At 41.1% G+C, this 21,997-nt stretch overlaps 1 protein-coding gene across 3 annotated transcripts in view; it reads right to left on the reverse strand.

Annotated features, from left to right (window-relative positions):
* Positions 1–428: 428 nt before the first annotated feature.
* Positions 429–21,997, reverse strand: part of SLC49A3 (solute carrier family 49 member 3) — a 29,999-nt gene continuing 8,430 nt past the window's right edge. The window contains exons 2-10 of one of the 3 annotated variants that reach the window (XM_089510732.1): positions 21,228–21,386; positions 17,468–17,687; positions 15,446–15,522; positions 15,197–15,334; positions 10,850–10,966; positions 9,369–9,521; positions 5,644–5,801; positions 3,630–3,742; positions 429–1,375 (exon numbers count right to left, since the gene is read on the reverse strand). In XM_089510732.1, the coding sequence (XP_089366858.1) occupies positions 1,206–1,375; positions 3,630–3,742; positions 5,644–5,801; positions 9,369–9,521; positions 10,850–10,966; positions 15,197–15,334; positions 15,446–15,522; positions 17,468–17,687; positions 21,228–21,386 (1,305 nt within the window). In that variant the 3' untranslated portion in view covers positions 429–1,205. Of the gene's footprint in view, positions 1,376–3,629; positions 3,743–4,547; positions 4,664–5,643; positions 5,802–9,368; positions 9,522–10,849; positions 10,967–15,196; positions 15,335–15,445; positions 15,523–17,467; positions 17,688–21,227; positions 21,387–21,997 lie in introns of those variants that run through there. The other 2 variants (XM_089510742.1, XM_089510752.1) reach the window with 2 other exon arrangements.

Here is a 21,997-nt window from a genome sequence, read left to right on the forward strand (position 1 = left end):
TCCTCACTTTTTTTCCCTAAGTACTTTTGTTGTTTTTCACACCTTACAGTTTATCTGCACCTGCTGATGACACCTTTTTGCACGAGTGGTGCTGTGTTGATTGGCAATGGAGGGCAAGAGTTTTAACATTAGAAATAGAGGAAATTATACTCCCCAAGGTAATAAATACTGAAATGTTAACCAATATATTTGAATCCCCCTGTTCCACTAGGAAATCCTCTTCTTAATGAAATTTAGGCCTGTTACAGACTGCCAAAATAAAGCTGCTTCAGGTCTTGTTGCAGGTATGCTGTTTAAATGATGCATGCATCCTAAGAATCAGGAAGCTGCACCAAAGCTGCACTCCAGTGCTTAGGAATGGAGTGTGGCTTTGGTGCGACCTCCAGACTCTTAGGACCAATGCATCATTTAAATAACATACCTCCAAAGAGACCCGAAGCAGCTTTATTTTGGCAGTCTGTAACAGGCCTTTGGCTGGATCAACATGGGTTTTATTCCATTTAACTTCGCAACGGCTCTCAGTGTTCAAACTAGAACTCTTGTAGCAAGACTTGGGCATCTTGCTTTGTGTAGCTTAATACAGACAAAGGTTGTTTAACTGCTTTCTATTGCACTTTAGCAACACCTTTAAAGATTAAAACTTACTGGGACAGATCCCTTGTATTCCAGCACCAATATATTATCTGCAGCCCTGTTTTTTTTTTTTGGGGGGGGGGGGGGAATGAAGCTACTAATGAAGATAATAGTGGAACCTGCAACAAAACACTTGCGGTCCCGTGTTCTGTGTTGGGCAGTCCAATAAGTCAGGCCCATCTTCCTTTAGCATACCCGATTTTGTTCCCCCAGCTCATCCACCTCAGCATTTTGTAGATACTGAATGCACACTCTCCTCATTGGATTGTTTGGGGAACTGCCTGCCCCTCCATGTCTTTAATGTCTTGTTGGCAGATACATTTTTTTTTACTTCTGCATCCCCTGCATGTTGATAACCTCCCTCTTGCATACAGGGATGTGGGCCATTCTGGCTACCTGATCAATAGCATTCACAACTGCACATCTTTTATAGAAGGACTGGTCCATTACTTAACCAGTAACTCTTGTTCTATCAAATGGTAATTTACTTTGCTGTTTTGTGCGGCTGTGGCACTTGAGTTCCATTGAGATGATAGCAACATTGCTTTAGGCACTGTGATTGGTCCAAGAGTTCAACTGCAAGCATTTCCTGTTTGTCCTGTTACTTCAACATCGTCTTCTGTTTTGTTGACTGAGCAGGCGTGAGATGTCTCTGCATAGATTCTCTTATAATTAGTGTGAAAAGCCACAACGAAGAAGCAGGCTGCCATACTGCAGAGTCCGGCCATCACTAATATTGCATCTGCAACAGAAAAATGATATGAATTAGAATTTTATTTCCAATAAAAATAAAATGCTATTTAAAATCTATTAAAATAGTAGTGTCAGCTTATAGTCCAGTCCTAAACCTACATACCTGGAAGTAAGCTCCACACACCTCAATGACACTTAATGCTGAGCAGGTACATACAGGGTTGTGCCATGAGATACAATTGTAGGCAAATTATCCACAGATATTTATTAACTTTTAACCAGCAGTCAACCCTGTGTTACCATGTAAAAACTGTTCCCCTATTGTATTATACAGAGAGATAATAGACAAGGCCCTCAAATAATACATGAACATCATCAATTATATACCTAGTTAGATGTGTCTGAGGCCAGATACAGACAGCCAAAATAAAGCTGCTTTGAGTGACTTTGGAGGTATGCTGTTTAAATGATGCATGTGTTCTAAGAGTCCAGAAGCCGCACCAAAGCCATGCTCCAGTCCTAAGGACTAGAGTGCAGCTTTGGTGCAGCTTCCAGACTCTTAGGACGCATTCATCACTGAAATACCATATATCCAAAGTGACCTGAAGCAGCTTTATTTTGGCTGTCTATATAGGACCTGAGTCTCTAAACTTAAGCCATTTCAGTACCTCCCAAACTAGGGAAAGAAAACTGGAAAGAGACTGCAGATTTCAAACCATCTGTTGGTGCTTTGGAGTAACAGACTAGTAGGCAAAGTGTGCACACTCCCACTGATGTGTTATCTGATAACGTATGCTCAAAAACACCTCTACCAGCATAGTAGGTTGTGACTGCTCCAAGTATGTGTGTGTGGGTGACTAGCTGAGAAAGCAAGGTACATACCAGAAAAAGAAGTTAACATTCCCTTCCTGGTATGTCTGATTAGGGATTCACTTTAAGGCTTTGTTGGAGGAAATTTGATGTTGAGAAGATAAATTTTTCCTTGCAGTGCCCTCTGTTCAGACATTGCAAAGACAGGTCTTGTAAAGTTAAGATGGATGAATGCAATGACATGCTGATGCCACCCAAACTGATCGGTCAATACGGGGAGTGCTCTGGGGGGCCCAATGGTGCAGAAGAACCTGAGCTCAATTCCCTGTTTGACTATCAGTCCCATGCAGAGGCCTATATTTTTGTATTAAATTTATAAACTGCACCCCATCAAGAGCCAGTAATGCACAATAATACTGAAGCTTCACAGTTTAATCTGTCTCTCATTTAGAGAGAGCAACTTAGCCTCCCACATAAGGTCATGTGAGTAAATAAACCATCTGTTTGCCTCTGCAGTGGTGCAGTCCATCAAAAGCCACATCCTACCCCTCTACTAATGGTGTAGCTTGGATCTTTGCTGAAGAATAATCAGGAGAGAGGTGATTCTGAAAAGGACCATAGATGCCTCATCAGAATTGCATCTTGTGCTCTCTCCAAGCAACATAGAGGAAGCTGCCAGCAATATTGTCAGAGGTTTCTCTCCTTAACACTTGGAAGGATAAGAAAGGAGAGATGCTGCTGTGATGTCTAGAGAAAACCTTCCCCCTAGTCCTATCCACTGTTTTCCTCCAAAGATGCTGTTGTCAGTAAAAGGCACTTTTGCAGGTAGAGAGCAGCTAGGCTTTATCCTCTCAATGATGCTCAACAGCTACAGGCCTCATTCTGGACAAGGGGTGCTTTCCATCTCAATACCCCCAGGCTACATTTCCTTCAAAGTAAAGTGGTTTGCTCAAGAACACTTCTTTTTAAAAAATGAATAATGCAAGTAAGTGTGTGCCTTCAAACTGCCTGTCAACTTATGGTGGCCCCATCAATTTTGACAGTATTTTCTTAGGCAAGGAATACTCGGGTGTTTTTTGCCAGACTCCCGGTTAATATCAACTGCATATACCGTAGGCCCTCCACATTTGCTGGGGTTAGGGGCACAGGACCCCCATGAAAGTGAAAAAAATAACAAATAGAAAACACTACTGTTTTACCTGAGAGACCACCTCTAGGAATCTCTAGATCCTCTGGCACAACTGTATGGTCAGTTTCCAGCAGAATTTCCCTGGGAAACCTAGGGATACCATCTTAATCAAATCCACAAATAATCAAAACCGTCAAAAGTCTAAGGTGCAAATGTGGAGGGCCAACTGTATTTCTAAAAACAGAGTCCTCACTTTGTTCTCACATCCCCTCTAGTAGACCAGACAAGAGACAATGCCTGCAAATTCATCAGGAATTCAAAACTCAACAACACATGGCAAGACATTGTGGAAGATGACACTTACTTGACCAGTCTAGTGCTCCACCTTGGTCTGCAGTACAGGTAGAAAAGGGGGCATTTTTCTTCTCCACAGCCAAGCTTTGGAATAAAAGCATGAAGAGCACTCCTAGGAGCTGGCTGTTGAAACAAAACCAATTTCAGTTTCCCTTGTTATGACCCCTGGACCTTCCCAGCTGCAGGTCTGACTAATTTGGATAAAGATTTCTTTCTGGTTTTGGTACTTAACAATTAAGATAATCCCTTTAGATTATACATTGTCTTCTTGCCCTTCAGTGGACCTACCATCACATTCCTATAGGATCTGTATTGTTCTTGTATAGGGTTGTACTGTGATGTTCATTATCTTCCTATCTATATGTTAGGTCACTGGCACCTTGCCAGTAGGTTGGGTCTGCCAATAAAATACTGTACTTGTCCATAATGCCTGCCTTAACCTGAAGTTTTCCTCTGCTTCACATCCTGTGCCAGGTATATTCTTCTCACACATATATGGGCAATTACCTCACAGACAGAATCACAGACTTGGAAGACACCCCAAGGGCCATCCAGTCCAACCCCCTGCCATGCAGGGAATCAAAATCAAAGCACCCCCGAGAGATGGCCATCCAGCCTCTGCTTAAAAGCTGTCAAAGAAGGAGACTCCGCCACTCTCTGAGAAAACTCTTATCAGGAAGTTCCTCCTAATGCCGAGGTGGAATCTCTTTTCCTGCAGCTTGCATCCATTGCTCCGGGTCCTGTTCTCTGGAGCAGCAGAAAACAAGCTTGCTCCCTCCTCAATATGACATCCCTTCAAATATTTAAACAGGGCTATCATATCACCCCTTAACCTTCTCTTCTCCAGGCTAAACATACCCAGCTCCCTAAGTAGAACTGTACTTGTACTAATGTACTATATATAAAAGAGAAGATGCTGAAAACATGCCTGAATTATTCTTGACTTGAAAGGAAAGGTAGCAGAAGATCCTTGTGCTTTGCTCCCAGGCTGGAAAAGGTAAGCGGATTGCTGGTCCTTTCCCAGGCCCTAAAATTGTGAAGAAGCTTTTAAAAGGCAGAAGGGAGAAAGTCTTTCAGGAGTTTTGTGAACATTTGGGGGGGAAGACTTTTTCCTAAGCAATCGAAGGTGAACAGAGTGTATGTGGCCATGTTTGGCTAACTCTGCTATAGCTGACGACTCTGGTCTTTTAAAAGACTGGAAAAGGTCCCTCGCTCTCCAGAGCCAACTAATAGGACTGAGGAATTGGAGCACTTTCCCTGTGAGTCTTGGCAAAGTAGTTGCTTCTGTGTCAGCCAAACATCCTAGGAACACTGACGCTTCCTAGATGTCTTCTAAATGGTTACCTAATCAGTCTGTTTTCCTAAGACAGTGATGGCGAACCTATGGCACGCATGCCAGAGGTGGCACTCAGAGCCCTCTCTTGGGCACATGTGCCATCATCCCAACACAGAGTTTGCCAGAGTTTGTTACTAGAAAGCCAGAGGGACATGGCACTTTGCAATAAATAAGTGGGGTTTGGGTTGCAGTTTGGGCACTTGGCCTCGAAAAGGTTCACCATCACTATTCTAAGACTTGCATTACTTGTATAAGCACCCATCTTGCAGCATGATACATGCATTTAAATTTCAAAATGATGTAAACCCAGCACTTGGCTAAGAGAGGATGAAATGCCCAGGAGCTTGGTTCTCCGCTTGCACAAAGCTGCACACAATATTCCATAACAGGAAGTTGTAGCATGAAGAGGAATGGACAGGCCTTTACATTTTAACCACAGATGCCTTCTATTTTGCCAACTACTAGGAATTGGAAACCTTCAGATGCTGCTGAACTGTAACTCCCATCATCTCTCACCAGGCTGTATGGCAGTTTAGTCCAGCAATATCTGGAGGGCCACAAATCTGTCCTACTTCCTTTTTGGAAAGAAGGGAAACAACGGGAATCTTAGCACTACAGGCCATGACACATAATATAGATCAAACCTCCCTACTCTTGAATGAGGTTTTGTTCTGATTGCGTTACTCACCTTGTGACAAAGATCAGTCCAGATACTGTTCCTTCTCCCACAGGGTAAGAGCATTCAACAGCTAGTTCCATAGCAACAGGATACACAGCAAATCCAAATAAGCCAAAGAGTGAGCTGATGGCTGCCAAAGCATAGGTTTGGTTTCTAAGCTGAGACACCTGCAGGAAGAGAGGCATGGTCAAAGCGGCAAAATGTTCTTAGCAGCAGTTCAGCTCCATCATGAGCAGTACAGGGAATCCAAGATGCTTACAATGACTCAGAGCCAGTAATGTAGTCATAAATTCTGAAATGGATTGACTCACCATGGCAGTCAGTATTTTTCTCAGCATCGAGGAGAAAACGTTTTATCTTTAAAATCAACAGATAGATTCTAGCAGTTTTCATCTCCATCAGGGGCAATTCTTTTCTAAATTTAGTGGGTCTTACTTGGCCATTCAAGACTAAGCCATCCCAAAGGTTTTATACTGAAACAGGGATAAGCTCAAGACTACACAGGTATACCTTAGTTGATGAAGCAGGTATGTGCCTGGGCATTACTTCTTTTTACAGATAATTTGGTACCAGAGGTAAAGGTAACATGGGAAGAACAAGGATAGGTTCTTGCACTACACAAAAGCCCAGTTTATTATATTTCAGAAAAACCTTTCATCAAAAAGTAGCAATATGCACGTATGAAAGGAAACCATCAGATTAGGTAAGCCTTGCATATGTTCCATAGGGATTCTGGAGGCCGCTGTTGTTTACCTTGACTGTTCTAGCCAGCCACAAATAGCTATTCTACACTAGAAATCCCATTCTTTCCAGCTCAAAATTTATTGTATTTGCAGCAATACATCTGTTTACTGCAGACATGCTGCTCCAACCCGACAGTGGAAGTATGTATTTCCCCAGACCTCTTTCTCCATCCTCCCAGTGCTGATGCTATTAAAAATCCTCCAGCTGGACTTTGTAAAGAGTAGCTTCTTGGTAGATAAAGTCAGGAGGGGGAAGATGTCATTATCCCTTACTAATCAAAAAGGCCTCCTATTTCTACCCTGCAAGTCCTGGCTCCACTATACCACATCAGAGGGACAGCACTGCTATTTTTATAGTTTGCAAGATATGTTTTAGGGAACACTGGCAATGAGAAACACAAACTTGCCCAGGACAATAGTACAGACAAACATCCTAGTTTAGCCATGGAAATACACAGGATGACTAGACTCAGAGAAGGCAAATGCAAACCCCCTCTGAACAATTCTTGCCCAGAAAACCCCATGATTAATTTCTCTTTAGAATCACTGTAAATCAGAAATGACTTGAAGGCACACAGCAACAACATCCTAGCATATGCTCACTTTCACTTCATCAGTTCCATTTTTCCATTTCTTGTGCCCTTCCTCCAAAGAGTTTGTGGGGGCATCCATGTGGGGTTGATGTGCATAGGAAAAAAATCACCTTCAGAGACCACTCTATATCAACTTAAATAAGCTTAAGAATCAAAATACCACAGTAAATATGCTGTCTAACTCTCCATGGACTGATCCACACTTAAAACAGTCAACACAGATACACTTACTTGTATCTGTAGTGTTACATGTAAAATAACAATAGTAGTAATAATAATAATAATAATAATAATAATAATAATAATAATAATAAATTTTATTTGTATTTCCTGCCTCTCCCTGCAGATCGAGGTGGGATTACAACAGAGAATAAAATCAACAATAAAATACAAGATACAATTTTATCTAAAAATACAGTCAATAGAATGAACAACAAAACTACTACCAATCACTAAAATGAACAAATCGTCGTCTGTTTTCCATGCTATCAAAGTCAGAAGTGGGAGTGTTCTTTGAGATCAGCTATAGAAGGTCAGATGGATAGGACCACCGGAAGAGATCCATCTTAAGTGCCTTCTTAAAGGTTTCTAAGGTGGGAATAAGACGGATCTCTTCTGGTAAGTTGTTCCATAGTTTAGGTGCCGCGGCTGTAAACACTTTATGGGAAGTTGTAATTAGTCTAGTTTTCGTATATTTCAATAATTTCTTCCCTGATGTTCTGAGAGTGCGGGGCGGATTGTGAAGGGAGAGGCATTCCCTTAAGTAACTCGGGTCCAAGCCATGTAGGGCTTTAAAGATAATGACCAACACTTTGTACTGCATTTGGAAGCTGATTGGCAGCCAATGAAGAGATTTTAATTTTGGAGTAATATGGTCTGATCTTGATGTTCCGGTGACCAGTCTGGTTGCAGCGTTTTGGATCAAATGAAGCTTCCGAACTTGGTACAGAGGTAGCCCCATGTAGAGCGCCTTACAGAAATCTAAATGAGAGGTTACAAGTGCAAGTACCACTGTTTCAAGGTCCCTCTGGGCCAGGTAGGGGCACAGTTGGCGTACCAACCAAAGTTGGTACCAAGCACTCTTGGCCATCGCCTCCACCTGAGATGACGACTGTAGAGACGAGCCCAGGAGCACTCTCAAACTGCGAACTTCATCTTTTAGGGGAAGTGTGACCCCATCCAGGACTAGTTGGCAAATCTCCATCCCTAGATCAGGGGTACCTATCGCAAGAACCTCGGTTTACTCTGGATTCAGCTTCAATTTGTTTCCCCTCATTCAGACCATCGCCAACTCAAGACAGGCATTTAGAGGAGAGATGCCATCCTTGGTTATCGCAGCAGTCGGAGACATAGAGAAGTAAATTTGGGAGTCATCAACATACTGATAACACCACGTCCCATGTCTCCGGATGATCTCTCCCAGCGGCTTTGTGTAAATGTTAAACAGCATGGGAGACAGAATGGTGCCCTGAGGGACGCCAGATGTCAGCTCTCTTTTACGAGAACAGCTTTCTCCCAGCATCATCATCTGGAATCTGCCTGAGAGGTAAGAATGGAACCACTGGAGTGCAGTGCCCCCGATACCTAACTCCTTCAGGTGTTCCAGAAGGATACCATGGTCGATGGTATCGAATGCCACTGAGATGTCCAAAAGTACCAGCAGGGTCACACTTCCCATGTTGATGCCTAGACGGAGATCATCGACCAAGGCGACCATGGCAGTCTCAACTCCGTATCCTGCCCTGAAGCCGGTTTGAAATGGGTCTAGATAATCGGCTTCATCCAAGACAACCTGGAGTTGGAAGGCCACTGCCCTCTTGATCCAAGAATGGTAATAAGGAGACTGTTCTATAATTGTTTCTTATCAGGGGATCTAGGGAGGGTTTTTTCCAAGAGTGGTTTAACCACCGCTTTTTTGAGCTTAGATGGAAATTTCCCCTCCCTGCATTTCCTTCACCAGCTTTACTCATATAGACTACTGCATGATTCAGAAAGGTATTTCTTAATACTCCTAAGGCATGGCTTAACTAGTTGAACAATTTTTTATGTCTGCATAAGGACAATTTTAATTGCAATCTATTAACTGGAAGAAAGTCCCACTGAACTGAGTGGGACTTACTTTTGAGTATAACAAGCAGAGCATTATTTGGTCTTAAGGAGCATCATTTAAGATATTAACATATAATCAAGATAGATGGTTTTGTATGGGACATTTGTTTTAGTTATGTTCTTAACTTCGTATGTTTTTATGTTAACTTTATTTTTTTAAAAAAAAGATAATCTTAATTGTGTTACAATTTTTACAGTGAAGTTTTTAAGATGTTTTTAACTTTCTTGGGAGAAAGGCTGTATAGAAATAAAATAAATAAAACAAAATATTTATTCTTAAGGTATTTACCACTGCAAATGCAATGCTAGCCAGTGCAGTTAGACAAAGAAAGATCTTGGTGGCTTCTGTAAATTTCTTTGTTCTGTCCACATACAGCCCAAGGAAGAAGGCTCCAATTAACCCAGATACAGTAAACAAGGCCCCACTCACACCTGAAAAAAACTAAAGAGAGATTTAATTAGATATCATAGCTGTAGAGGTTAAGAATATAAAGTAGCAGTTCAGTAACATCCCATCATATGAGCAGACAATGGTTCAGGGATCATCCGTGCAGCTAAGCATCCAAATGGCATCATTTTTACTACAGAGAATAAAACTCAATGCAGATACAGATGTATTTAAAATATATATCCCCATGTTTTATTATTACAGAAGGCTTGTTCAAAGTGGCCAAGTTACTGATATTTGTAAAATCACATCCTGAAGCTGGAAGTGAAGATAAATTAAAAACAGAACAACACAAGTTTTCTAATTCACAGCTTGTATCTGCATATCCCTCAAAGCCATGGTTTATATTAGTCATAGCTTGTTGTTTTAGCTATTAATTGTATGACACAGGACCAAACAAATCACAGTATGTCTCCCTCATTTCTGATCTGTTTCAATTTCATCCCCTTTGCTAGCTCCCCATTACAAGGGGCTCAGTTAGACAAATAAGTCAGGAACAAGCCACAATTCTGGGTATGGAAGTAACAATAAACCAAGGTTTAAGCAAGCCAAAGCCAACAAAAATCATGGTTATTAATTGGGTTTGCAACTGGCGAGCAAAACATTTTGTTTTCGTGGACAGGTTTATACACAACAAGAAGCCAGAACTCAGCAAGTCACAACCTCCCTTACCATTGCCCAGTCAAAATGTCAGAGAGATCCATGTTCAAATAGTTGATTTGAACTACTGTAGACTATCTTATACCTGCAGTAAAAAAAAGGAGTGGGGAAGGGAATGTAAAGGGCCAAAAGCCCACTCCCAAGCTTTCCTTGACACGGATATCATGATGGTAAAAGAGCATAGAGAGCCTGTGTGGTTTGAACGCTGGACTAGGATTCTGGAGTCCAGGGTTCGAATCCACAACTCAGCCATGGAAACCTACTGGGTGGCCTTGAGCAAGTAACACTCTTTCAGCCTCAAAGGAAGGCAAAGGCAAGCCCACACTTAACAAATCTTCCCAAGAAACCCCTGTGAAAGGGTTGTCTTTGTGTTGCCATAAGTTGGAATTTACTTGGAGGCACACACAACAAAAAGGGGAAGGATATTTTGTTTTAACATTGGTCTTCATTTGTACTTTACTGGTATAAGGTTTCTCCAGCACATGCTGATGTTGTGCTGTTGTTTTTCCTTCAGTCCCCCAAATACAGCCTAGAACGTGTGACAGCATCTGTCTGAAATCCCTTAGTTCCCTCCCATAGCTGTGCTTTGAGTTGCCCACCTCTGCCAACCCACCCATAAGCCCTCTCCCTCACAAGATGACCAAAAATGTGAAGTAACTTACATCTGAATATCCATTTACACATAGGACCTGTTCCAACAGAGCACTGTAACATGTAAATATTGCTATTCCTCCCCCAAGGCAGAGAGTCAGGATGATGTAAGGCACATTTCGCATAAGCTAAAAAAGAAAAATAGGACAGGGCTGTCAGAAAACAGCATAATATAATTCAACAGCAAGCCCTACATATTAATGCTCCATACAGGCTGTTGAAATCTGTATCTTGATCTCCTGAATAGCTCCAATCAGGGTGCAAGAAATGTTGTATTATCATCAAACTCAATATGTATCTAGAAAGCATGGGATAAAGCAGAGGTTGGAGAAGTTACCTTTTTGGACTTCACTTTCCAAAATCTCAGTTAGAGTTTAAGTTGGAGACAGAGGATTGCAGTACCATAACTTCTTAAATTGGTTTAGTCACCATGAAGCAGTTACTTTGGCCAACAAATTCTACAGGAAGTGCCATTTTCCTGCCTCTAGTATCTTAGCTCTCACTCGCTGTGATCTCTTAATCGAACTGAGTGGGACTTACCTCTGATAATTTAAGATTATGTTCACAAACCTGCTCTCTGTTTCCGCCTCTCCCACAGCTGCAAGCAAACTGGAAATATCCTATTTATATTTTAAATTTGCTCTAGATTGTCATTTTGTCTGAACCTTTGGATGAGCAAATGCAGTAGCTCCAGTGGACACATGGGCTTCCCACAATGCCAGAAAAACTCTGGAAGTGTCTGGAGGCTCATTTGTGCTTTTGTCACATGAGGAAGACAATGGCAAACCTCATCTGAACAAATCTTGCCAAAAACCAAACATGATGGGTTTAGGTTAGGATCACATAAGTCAGAAACACCTTGAAGGCACACAACAGCAACAACAACAACAAACTCTTGATGCTACACAAAGCAGGGAACCCTTCAGATTATCCTTTTTTTTCTTTGGCTAGAAATAGAGTGCCTGGGGGAGAGAGAGCCCAAGGTGTGCAAAAGCAACCTTGAGGAAGGTATGCGGCTCCTGGTTTAAACTACAATTCCTCCCAACAAGCCAGGATCAGAAACCAGAGTTTATTCTTGGCTTGTTTGGACATACTGTACAGCCAACCCTCTGTATCCATGGATTCTCTATCCATGGATTCCGCCATCCACGCCAAAAAAAAAAAAATTCAAAAAGCAAACTTTGATTTTGCCATTTTATAAAAGGGATGCCATTATAATACACCACTGTATATATTGGTCTTTCAGCATCCATGGATTTTGGTATCCATGGAAGGTCCTATAGCCAAACCTCATCAGATACCAAGGGCCTACTGTACATTAAACTAAACTTGCTCAGACATAATGAGAGACAGTGGCTAGGTTTTTAAAAAACAACAATTTAATATAACTTTAAAATAGAATTTGAAGCTTCTAATATCTTAAAGATCATCTAGAAGAAAAGAGAAGAATGGAGGAAATGTGTAAAACCAAGATGAATCCTCAAGGAACCAGCATTGATTTACAGTGCAATCCTCCACATACCTGCTTAGAAGTAAGAGTCATTGATATTACTGGAACTTATTCCCAGGTAGGTGAATCACAACCTCAATGTTAAATCTATACGTAGTCTCTGTATATAAAATTGCTCTCTATATAATGTGTTTTTTTTTTAAAAGAGAGCTCTTTTAAAACAATACTTTGATCACAGACAGATTGAGTCAATTCCAGTATTTTCCTTTCACTCAAGTAGAAATCTAAGCCCCAAAGTGAAAAGATATTCCTGGTATAAAGGAATAATTAAAATTCAAGGGATATTCCTAACATAATTGCCCATTTAATTTGCTAATTTAAAAAGTGGGGGAAGAGGATTTAAAACAAATGAGTGGAGTTTGTAATTAGAGCAATTTGTGCTCAAAACCTCAGTTCTGAAACTCTTGTAGCTCAGAGGTGGGAACTGTGTCCTCCTGCAGATGTTAATGAACTGCAGCTCCCAGCATTCCTCACCACTGGCTATGCTGAATAGGGCTGTGGGAGCTGCAGTCCAATCAAAACTGGAGAGCCACCCAGTATTTTTTATTTATTCTATTGACCATCCAGTGATCTGTGGGCATGCCTGTTAAATAGGGATATAAACTTTCCATGTCTAGGTGTTCATCATCCTTTGTCCCAATCCACTCCACGGGGAGCACTTTGCCATCCCTGGGACCCAATCACACAGGGGTCCTGCTATGTAGGTGGACTATTGTTTCTGTTAACTGCCCTCAACTTGACCCCAACTCATGGCAACCCTATGAATGAGATCCCTCCAGGAACCTGTCCTCTACTACTCTGCTTAAATCCTACAAACTCAGACTGTGATCTCCTTAACTGAGTCTATCCATCTAGTGTGTGGTCTTCCTCACTTTCTACTGCCTTCTAGCTTTCCTAGCATTATTGTATTTTCTAATGAGCCATGCTTTCTCATGATGTACCCAAAGTACGACAGTCTCAGTTTTGCCACCTTGGCTTCAATGCTGTGCTTATTCATAGCCACAGCTCCCAACAAGTTCTGGGAGAGCTTGAGTCTGCTCTCAGATCTTTTCTCTTGGAGCTCCTGACCAAGGTTTCAAACACATCTCACATAATCCTTTGGTATGTTTTCTCCTATTCTTTCAAGGCATTGCTAGCTAGCTTTGTGTTCCCTCCACTCAGCTTCCAGCCAGCCTTACTGGGCTCCTCCTGTTGCTCTTACATGAGATGATGCCCAGAGAACCAGAGGCAACCTGACAATTGCCCTTCTCAGCGACTGCTGGAAGTGTCTGCTTGCTACATACATCTATCTCACAGTCTTGCCCTAATGAAAAAATATACAGTTGCCCCTCCACATATGCAGTTTTGACTTTTGCAGATTTGATTATTTGCGGTTTTGATTAGTATAATGCATAACTAGTTTTAATCTTTATTGCATTTTTTTAATTAGAAGAAAAAACACCTTTCTTTGATGTAACTAGCACATGACATATTGCATGAATTTCATCTAAAACTAGCTGATTCCAATGAATCAGAGGAAAATGGATGAAATCACAGTTCATCGAAGGAAGACAGCTTGATATATGTAAGATTTTAGCTACCAGCCTACCAGCAACATCATTTTAGAAACCTGCAGCCTGGCTCCCATGCATGCACGCAATGCTCATCACTCAGTTTCGGAAGCAGCAACTGATGACTTGCATTTGTGAATGAGCTGACACAGTTTGAAACACTGCAGGCAGAACGTTCTCATAACCTCACATAACATGCTTTTCAGAAAAGACTTGTCACACAAGCTGCCAAGATGTACCTAATGCCAGTGCAAGTACATTTACAAACAGGGAACCTCCTCTCTGTTCTGCATGCTACCAGAAAATCCTCTTCTGGGGTTCAGAGGACTTAAATAAAAGTCTGGGATGTGTGGTTGTGGTGGGCTGGGGTTGGGAGAGGAGTGACGAATACTAGATGGAAATAATATAATGCATGCCTATCAACTAGGGTTTTTTAATGCACATTTTCTCATCCTTAACAAGAAAGGATGAGGAAAACATGCCAAAGAAACTCAGCAGAATGAGATTTAATTTTTACTGTATTTTTGGCTCCTCTGTTAGAGCAAAAACAGAAGTGATTTTTTGCAACTAACCCAAATGAAAATAAAATTGATCTTAGTGCAAAAACTGTACAAAAAATTTCTTCATGAAAAACCAGTTCCCAAATATAGCACAGTTTGTGGGAGAAACCTTTTGAATGTTTTCATTCTTTAATGTTAGAATGAAATGAGTGAAGAGTTATATTCCTAATGTAATTTAGAGTGGGGTATTTTTTAAAATCATTTTTAGAATAAAAAAACCCCTCTTCATTTGATGAAGTGGGCTGCAGTCCACGAAAGTGTTTCTCAATTGAAGGAGTTTCTAAGGTGCTTCAAGACAGTTGGTTTATGCTACTGCTGCAAGAGAATGACATGAAAAATCCACTGCAATGCCTAAGCAATGCTATAGTAGACTTATGGGTACCCTAGAGATGAAATCTCATGTTACCTTTTGCTAGTCAATCCCTGTTTTCCTGACACCTTCTTTTCCTTCTGGAGACTCCTGGCTTCTTTAAGAAAAGGCAGATGCTGCAGAAAACATCTACTACAGAGATTTCGTTTCCTTTTAAGTTCCTTCAATTTGTAACTTCTTAAATCTCTCAAGACTAGCACACTGGTTCTAGCATGAGTTTTCATGGATTACCACCCACTTCCTCGTATGCACTGAATATAATTTTTGAGCTTCAGGTATGCAAATAAACTGTCTCATTTTTTGCACCGATCCAAGATTGTAAACTCTTTTACTCCTGAGTTTATTGTTTAGCTTTGCTCACCACTTACCATCTTCAAGCCTCCCGAGAATGATGGTGCATTAGAGTGGCAGGCACTTGCTGATGGCGGCGTTGGAGGGACCTTGTCGTGAACACCAAGTGTGGCTAAGACACAGGCAAATACAGCAGGACCTGCGTACACTCCAAGCTGTAAGACACAAACCCAGCAAAGTATTAAAAAGTAATGAAAATGGCTCAGCTGTCTAGCAGATAAGTGGAAGTGTTAAGTGATACAGAATTCTAAAATTCTTGCATTTACCATTAAAGGAATATCTTTTCCTTCCTTTACAAGTGCAGGAGACAGCAGGTTAGCAATGAGAATGCCCAGTGGATTGGCTAAATGGAGATAAAAAAAGAGGTGATTTTACTCAAGCAACTAAAACACAATCCCAAACATGTCACAGCCATTACTCAGAGTCAAAGGAATTCACATCCGTACAAGGTTTGAGTTAAAGATCTGTTTGTTTGGTTCCCTGTGCTTTAATAGTTATTCATCAGGAAGGAGAATGGTTGACACTATTTTTACTTTATGTCCTTAAAGCCTGCTTTAAGAACCTTCTTTAAGGTTCTTCTCAAAAGAGCAGATGGTATTTTGATAAAATTAAGTTGAAATCCTGCACCCAAATACCTGATGACAACCTCTATTGAACTTCTGCATAGTCTAAAACCGTCCTATAAGTTTAGCTGAGAGAGGCATTGTGTCATAGAGGTTCAAGTGTTGGACTATGACTTTGGAGATCAGGGTTCGACTTCCAGCTCGAAAACCCACTGAGTGACCCTAGGCAAGTCACATTCTCTGAGCCTCAAAGGAACGCAACGGCAAACCTCCTCTAAAAAACCCCTGGCGAGAAAACCCCAAGTTCTCTCCCTTTCGGGTTCTTAATATAGGCTTTTAAGGTTATTAATAAAGGCTTTTAAGGACGTAAAGCAACAATACTGGCAACCATTCTCCTACCTTATAAATAACTATTAAAGCACAGGGAGCCTTAGGGTCACCTTACGTCAGAAATGACTTGAAAATACATAACAACAACAAAGGTTTAGCAGTCATGATTATCTTCAAAGATAACAAATCTTGTGGTGTCTTAAAAACTAACACAGCTATTACAGCTGGTTTCTATCTTCCCTGACCATTGGGCTGACAGATGCTGTAGTCTCAAAGATCTGGAAGATACCAAGGTGTAGGAGTTCAAGTTGCATTAGATCCCTGTAATACCAGTATGTGTATGTTTGTGTTTATGCAAAGGTACACACTGATACGGATGAGTGGACTGGAGAAGGGTGTAGGGAGAAAGAAAGAAAAATACTAGCAGTAAAGTCTGACTGAAATTAAATGGATGAAATACAGACAGTGATAACTATATTAAAGCTTAGATGTATGTAAACTAGTTACAGTCAGCATTCAGAAACTAGCACTGATTTTTTTTGAAATCTTGATATAAATACAGGATGAGTCTCTTTTATCCAAAATACTTGGGACCAAAAGCAGTTTGGATTTGGATTTTAGAATATTTGCATATACATAATGAGATATCTTGGAGATGGGAATCAAGACTAAACATGAAATTCATTTATGTTTCGTATACACATTATACATAGCCTGAAAGTAATTTTATACACAATTATTTTTAATACTTTTGTGCATGAAACAAAGTTTGTGTACCCCGAACCATCAGAAAACAAAGGTGCCATTATCTCTGCCACCCATGAAAAATGGTTTGGATTTTGGAGTACTTTGGATTTCAAATTTCTGGATAAGGGAGACTCAACCTGTACCTGAAAGGCACCAGATCCTGTCTTGGAAGCTAAGCAGGGTCACCCCGAGTTAGGACATGGATCAGAGACCACCAATGCATACCAGGTGCTGTAGGGCTATGTTGCAGAGGAAGGAATTAGCAATACTACCTCTGAGTTTTCTTTACCCAAGAAAACCTATGAAATTTATGGGGTCACTATAACACTTGAAGGCACAGAGAGCGGTAACAAGCACTTGCAGCATAATATGATAAAAAAGCATAATCTTGATTCAAGTTGTGAGTGACATAAATTAACTTTTCTGTGTTAATTCAGCAATTTCATACTGGATTCTCCTTTATAAAGTAACCCTTAAATATATTCATAGGGCAGTTAATATTCCAATACTGAATATGGGATAATAAAGCAGGGAGAACAGAGAGCTCAATGCAGAGGCAAGATAAGAAGAAGGGCTGCCTTGGTTCATCTGCTAGTCACCACGCTACACCAAATACTCAATGGAACATCTATGCCCTCAGTTACTTACACATTGAGCCAACCATATTGGCTGTGGCTCTCTGATGCTCTGGGAACCACAAGGCTGCTAGTTTGGTGGGTGAAAAAATGATAAGAGGTTGGGCCACAGCACAAAGGCATTGTCCTATCAGCAGGTATACAATGTTAAGGGAACCCAGACTCAGGAAACTGACAACGCTGAAAATCCGAATAATGCTTCCGATCATGTTTAGCCAGGCACAGAGTAAAATCTGCAAGAGAAGACACCATGTCACCAGCATTAACTTTAAAAAGATCAGTGAGACAGAAGTGAACACTTGTTGCATTTAAAAGACCCCATGTTAGAGCATGAACAGAGCATTGATTTTGTATTTTTTCCAAGTGTGCCTAAGGTAGTGTCCAATGTTTCCTTATGAAAGCAGTTTGCCCTGTTTGGCTGGCAGTACAATGGCCCAGCTTACCCCCTCTCCTGTGACTAAGATGGCCACTGACTGGTCCACAAAGTGCACTGGGAAACTACCAGAGAAATACAGGGACTACTTGTGTTGGCCACAGGCTGATGACCTTCACCCTCCCTTTCCAACAGCTGGCCATCCTACACAAGAACATTGGTGGAGCTTTCCATGCTGCTGGCTTTACACTTGATCTTCACCCAAATGTATAATCCCCAAATGAACAGAAAGTTCATCTTTCTTCAATAAATGCTTCTCTTGTCCCCCATGAGTAAATAGCTAGGACTTTGAGATGACACTGAAGCACAGAGGCTAAGGGATTGGTTTGTGAACTGGGGAGTCCTTCAGTGTATAGGTCATCCAGCAGAAATTTAGAATCATAAAATTGAAAGAGACCTCAAGGGCCACCCAGGCCAACCCTATTCTGCCATGCAGGAACACTGTATCAAAGCACCCCCGACATTTGGCCATCCAGTCTCTGTTTAAAAACCTCCAAAGGAGGAGACTACCACACTCCAAGGGAGTGTGTTCCACTATCAAACAGCATCAGGAAGTTCCTCCTAATGCTGAGGTGGAATCTCTTCTCTTGTAGTTTGAATCCACTGCTCCAGGTCCTATTCTCTGGAGCTGCAGCAAACAAGCTTCTTCATACTCAATGTGAAACCCCTTCAAATACTTAAACAGGGCTATCGTATCACCTCTTAATCTTGTCTTCTCCAGGCTAAACATACCTAGCTCCCTAAGTCTCTTAGTGAGAATTAGTGGATGACTCTCCTTGTTTGTTCCTTCTGTGAACGTATGAGCAAGATCATGCTCACCATCCAACTTTCCCATATATGGACCTATCTGCTGCCTATGCACAATAGCTGTAGAGTTAGCCTACACCATGTAGGGCTTCTTGGCCCAAATCCAACTAGGGCACATCCAAGGTAAACTTGGGTAAATCAACACTTATGTATCTTTTATGTATTCATTGGGTGTGCGGTAGCTGGGATTGACAAGTGCATTAAGGCCCTTCACTTCAATGGGACCTTGGATAATCAAGCTTCCTGTTCATAAGAAGGAAATCAATGTGTAGACATCTGTATGCATGTGAACCTTCTTTCTCACTAACACAGAATGTAAAGCTGTGGTGAGTATGGCAAGCACATGCTATCATGTTCCCCCTCTTACATTCACTGCATTTAGGGTGAGGATTTTGAAAACCCCTACTGTCTTTTAACCTCAGACTCACATTTGCAACAGATACTGTTGATATTGACTTGATTTTCAGGGCTGAGGATGGCTGAAAATGGAAATGAAGTATGGCGAACTCTCACAGAGCTCCCTGTAAACGACAACTTGCTATATATTTTTCTCTGAATAAAACAGGTTGCATTTCTGGACAGCTGTAATTTCAGTAGCTACCTTGTCTGATCTTCCCCTTAATCATCTACCTAAAGAACACATAACTTGCCACCTGCAGTCATGTACCTGCATGAACAGATTCTTCTCACCTAGCCAATTTGAAAAGACTTTCCTGAGCAGCTGTCCAGTAATGTTCTCAAAAGTTTGTCTTGCTTCTGTGCCACCTACAAAATGATAAGTTGCCAAGCAAGCAGACTGATTGTGCAACCCATTTTCCCATTACTATTGAGCACTGGACTATGACTCTGGAGACCAGGGTTCAAATACCCGCTCAGCCATAGGTGACACTGGGCAAATCATATTCTCCCAGCCTCAGAGGAGAGCAAAACCAACCTTCTTCTCAACAAATCATGCCATGAAATCCCATGATAGGGTCACCCTGGGGTCCCCTTAAATCAGAAAAGACTTGAAGGCATGCAACAACAACAACAACAACAATCCACAACCAATTGGGACACCAGACTCTATTAATGGACATCCATATCTATGTCTGCATGAAAGGTCTTCTTGGGGGCCCAGTTGCTGAAGAACTCCCTTCTGAATGAATGAGACTTTCAACAAGAATTTAAAACATAACTCTTCCCAACTGCCTTTCATTAATGTGATTCCCCCCAATGTTTTTCTTCACATTGAAATTCCATCGCCTCACTTAGAGCAGGGTGGACAACAGTCACCTTCCAGAGGTTGTACTGCATTTCCCACAATTCCTTACTACTGGGTTATGTTTGTTCTGGGGGAATTGCAGTTCCAACAACTGGAGGACCACACACAGAGAGACATGCACATACACATGCCAGGCCATGAGAGGTTTTGCTCTACTAAGTCAAAATGCTCAGTCTCAATAATTTTTACTATAGTGATTGAACAAATTTTCTTCTGCTTCATGTATGCCACTTTGTGAGGGCACAAACTTGAAAAGAAGACCGTGATTATTTTGGATAAAAGTGAATATACATATATAATAAAAAATGAGAGCTACATCAACCTGGCTGGTGAGGAACAGGGACAATTCTTGAAGATACTCTGGGATTCATACTCAAGGCCCAATTAGATGATAAATTGAATATGTAATCACATGTGCATGGCTTTAGAGTCCATTGTTTTTTTAAAAGCTGACACATGTACCCCAGATTTGGATCATAACTGTGGTGTAGGTGCAGTTATTCCACTCCACTGCCCCATACACACATCATGGTTCCTATGAAATTTGGTTTTGAGAGGGAAACCTGCTATTTGGGTAGATATCAGCTTCCATTCCATTTTAAGGAGCCCTGGTGGCGCAGTGGTTAAATGCCTGTACTGCAGCCATTCACTCAAAACCACAAGGTTGCGAGTTCAAGACCAGCAAAAGGGCCCAAGCTCGACTCAGGCTTGCATCCTTCCGAGGTCGCTAAAATGAGTACCCAGACTGTTGGGGGCAAATTAGCTTACTTGCTAATTAGCTTACTTGATGTTCACCGCTATGATCTTTGGAATAGCGGTATATAAATAAAACAAATTATTATTATTATTATTATTACACAAGAAAAACAGAAACAAGGTGGCCTGAAGCTGGATTAGCAGCTTCTATTCTGTTTTGGTTTTTAAAAAAATATATAAGAGACAGAAATATAAAAAGGATTATGAATGTAACATATCTCATTTGACCTTACTTCATACAAAACACATTAGCCATGCCCTGTGGGATTCACTAGCACCACTGTACATGACATCATCTGCCCTACAGTGCACCCTATGCCCCCATCTCCCTAACTTTACACTGCCAGAAGTCATTGGTGGTAGTTAATAGACTGTCATTCAGAGAAGGTCAGTGGCCATCGTTCCTTTTGTAATGGAGGGATCTCTGCTCTGTTTCCATGGAATTCCCCAGAATGTGGTTTTCAATCCACCATGTGAATAAACTAGGTTTTGCCAATCACCATTCCGACTTACTGCACATTTAAGCCCAATGGTGTCCAGAATCCATATTGCCAGGAGACCCACAGGAACCGATATCACAAGATACACAAGGGAGAGCCAGTTGACCACATCCATTGTGGTGTGAAAATATTCAGCTGTCTTATCAGCCACTGGAGCAAATGTCAACCACAGCTAAAGGAGAGGGAGAAAAAAAGGTATGTGTGTAACATAATAGACCAAAACATTTGAGAATCATGTTTGGATGGAATTCAGCAATATTCAGATGCATTTTGACAGTGACTAATTTGGGTCCTTACCGTTACCATGTTGAAACTGTATGCAATCCACAATAAGACTTACTTATGAGTAAACCTGTACAGTCTTGTATTCTCATTGCAATTCCCACTCTATGAGATAATATAATATCAAATTAACATGTAAGTGGTTATATAAGTGTATAGGTTTGTTCCACATTTGTTCATGTACAGTGGCCCTTGTTATACGCTGGGGTTTGGTTCCAAGACCCCCCGTGTATAACAAAATCCATGTATGCTCAAGTCCCATTAAATATAATGACACAGCAAAATGGTGCCCCTTATAAATAATGGAAAATCCAGGTTTGATATTTGAAATTTATACTTTTTTGGAACATTTTCAAACCGTATATGCTTGAATCTGTGTATAAAAAATTCGTGTATAAGAAGGGCCGACTGTACCAGAGTTTCTTGTCATTTATGGCATGAGCCCTACTCACTGTAATGCACTGGTTGACCTTAGTTCAGAAAGCCAAACTTTAGTGAAAA

This window comes from Sceloporus occidentalis, unplaced genomic scaffold (assembly GCF_023333645.1).
Source record: "Sceloporus occidentalis isolate IW3139 unplaced genomic scaffold, rSceOcc1.0.p SCAF_1, whole genome shotgun sequence".
Taxonomy (NCBI): Eukaryota; Metazoa; Chordata; class Lepidosauria; order Squamata; family Phrynosomatidae; genus Sceloporus; species Sceloporus occidentalis.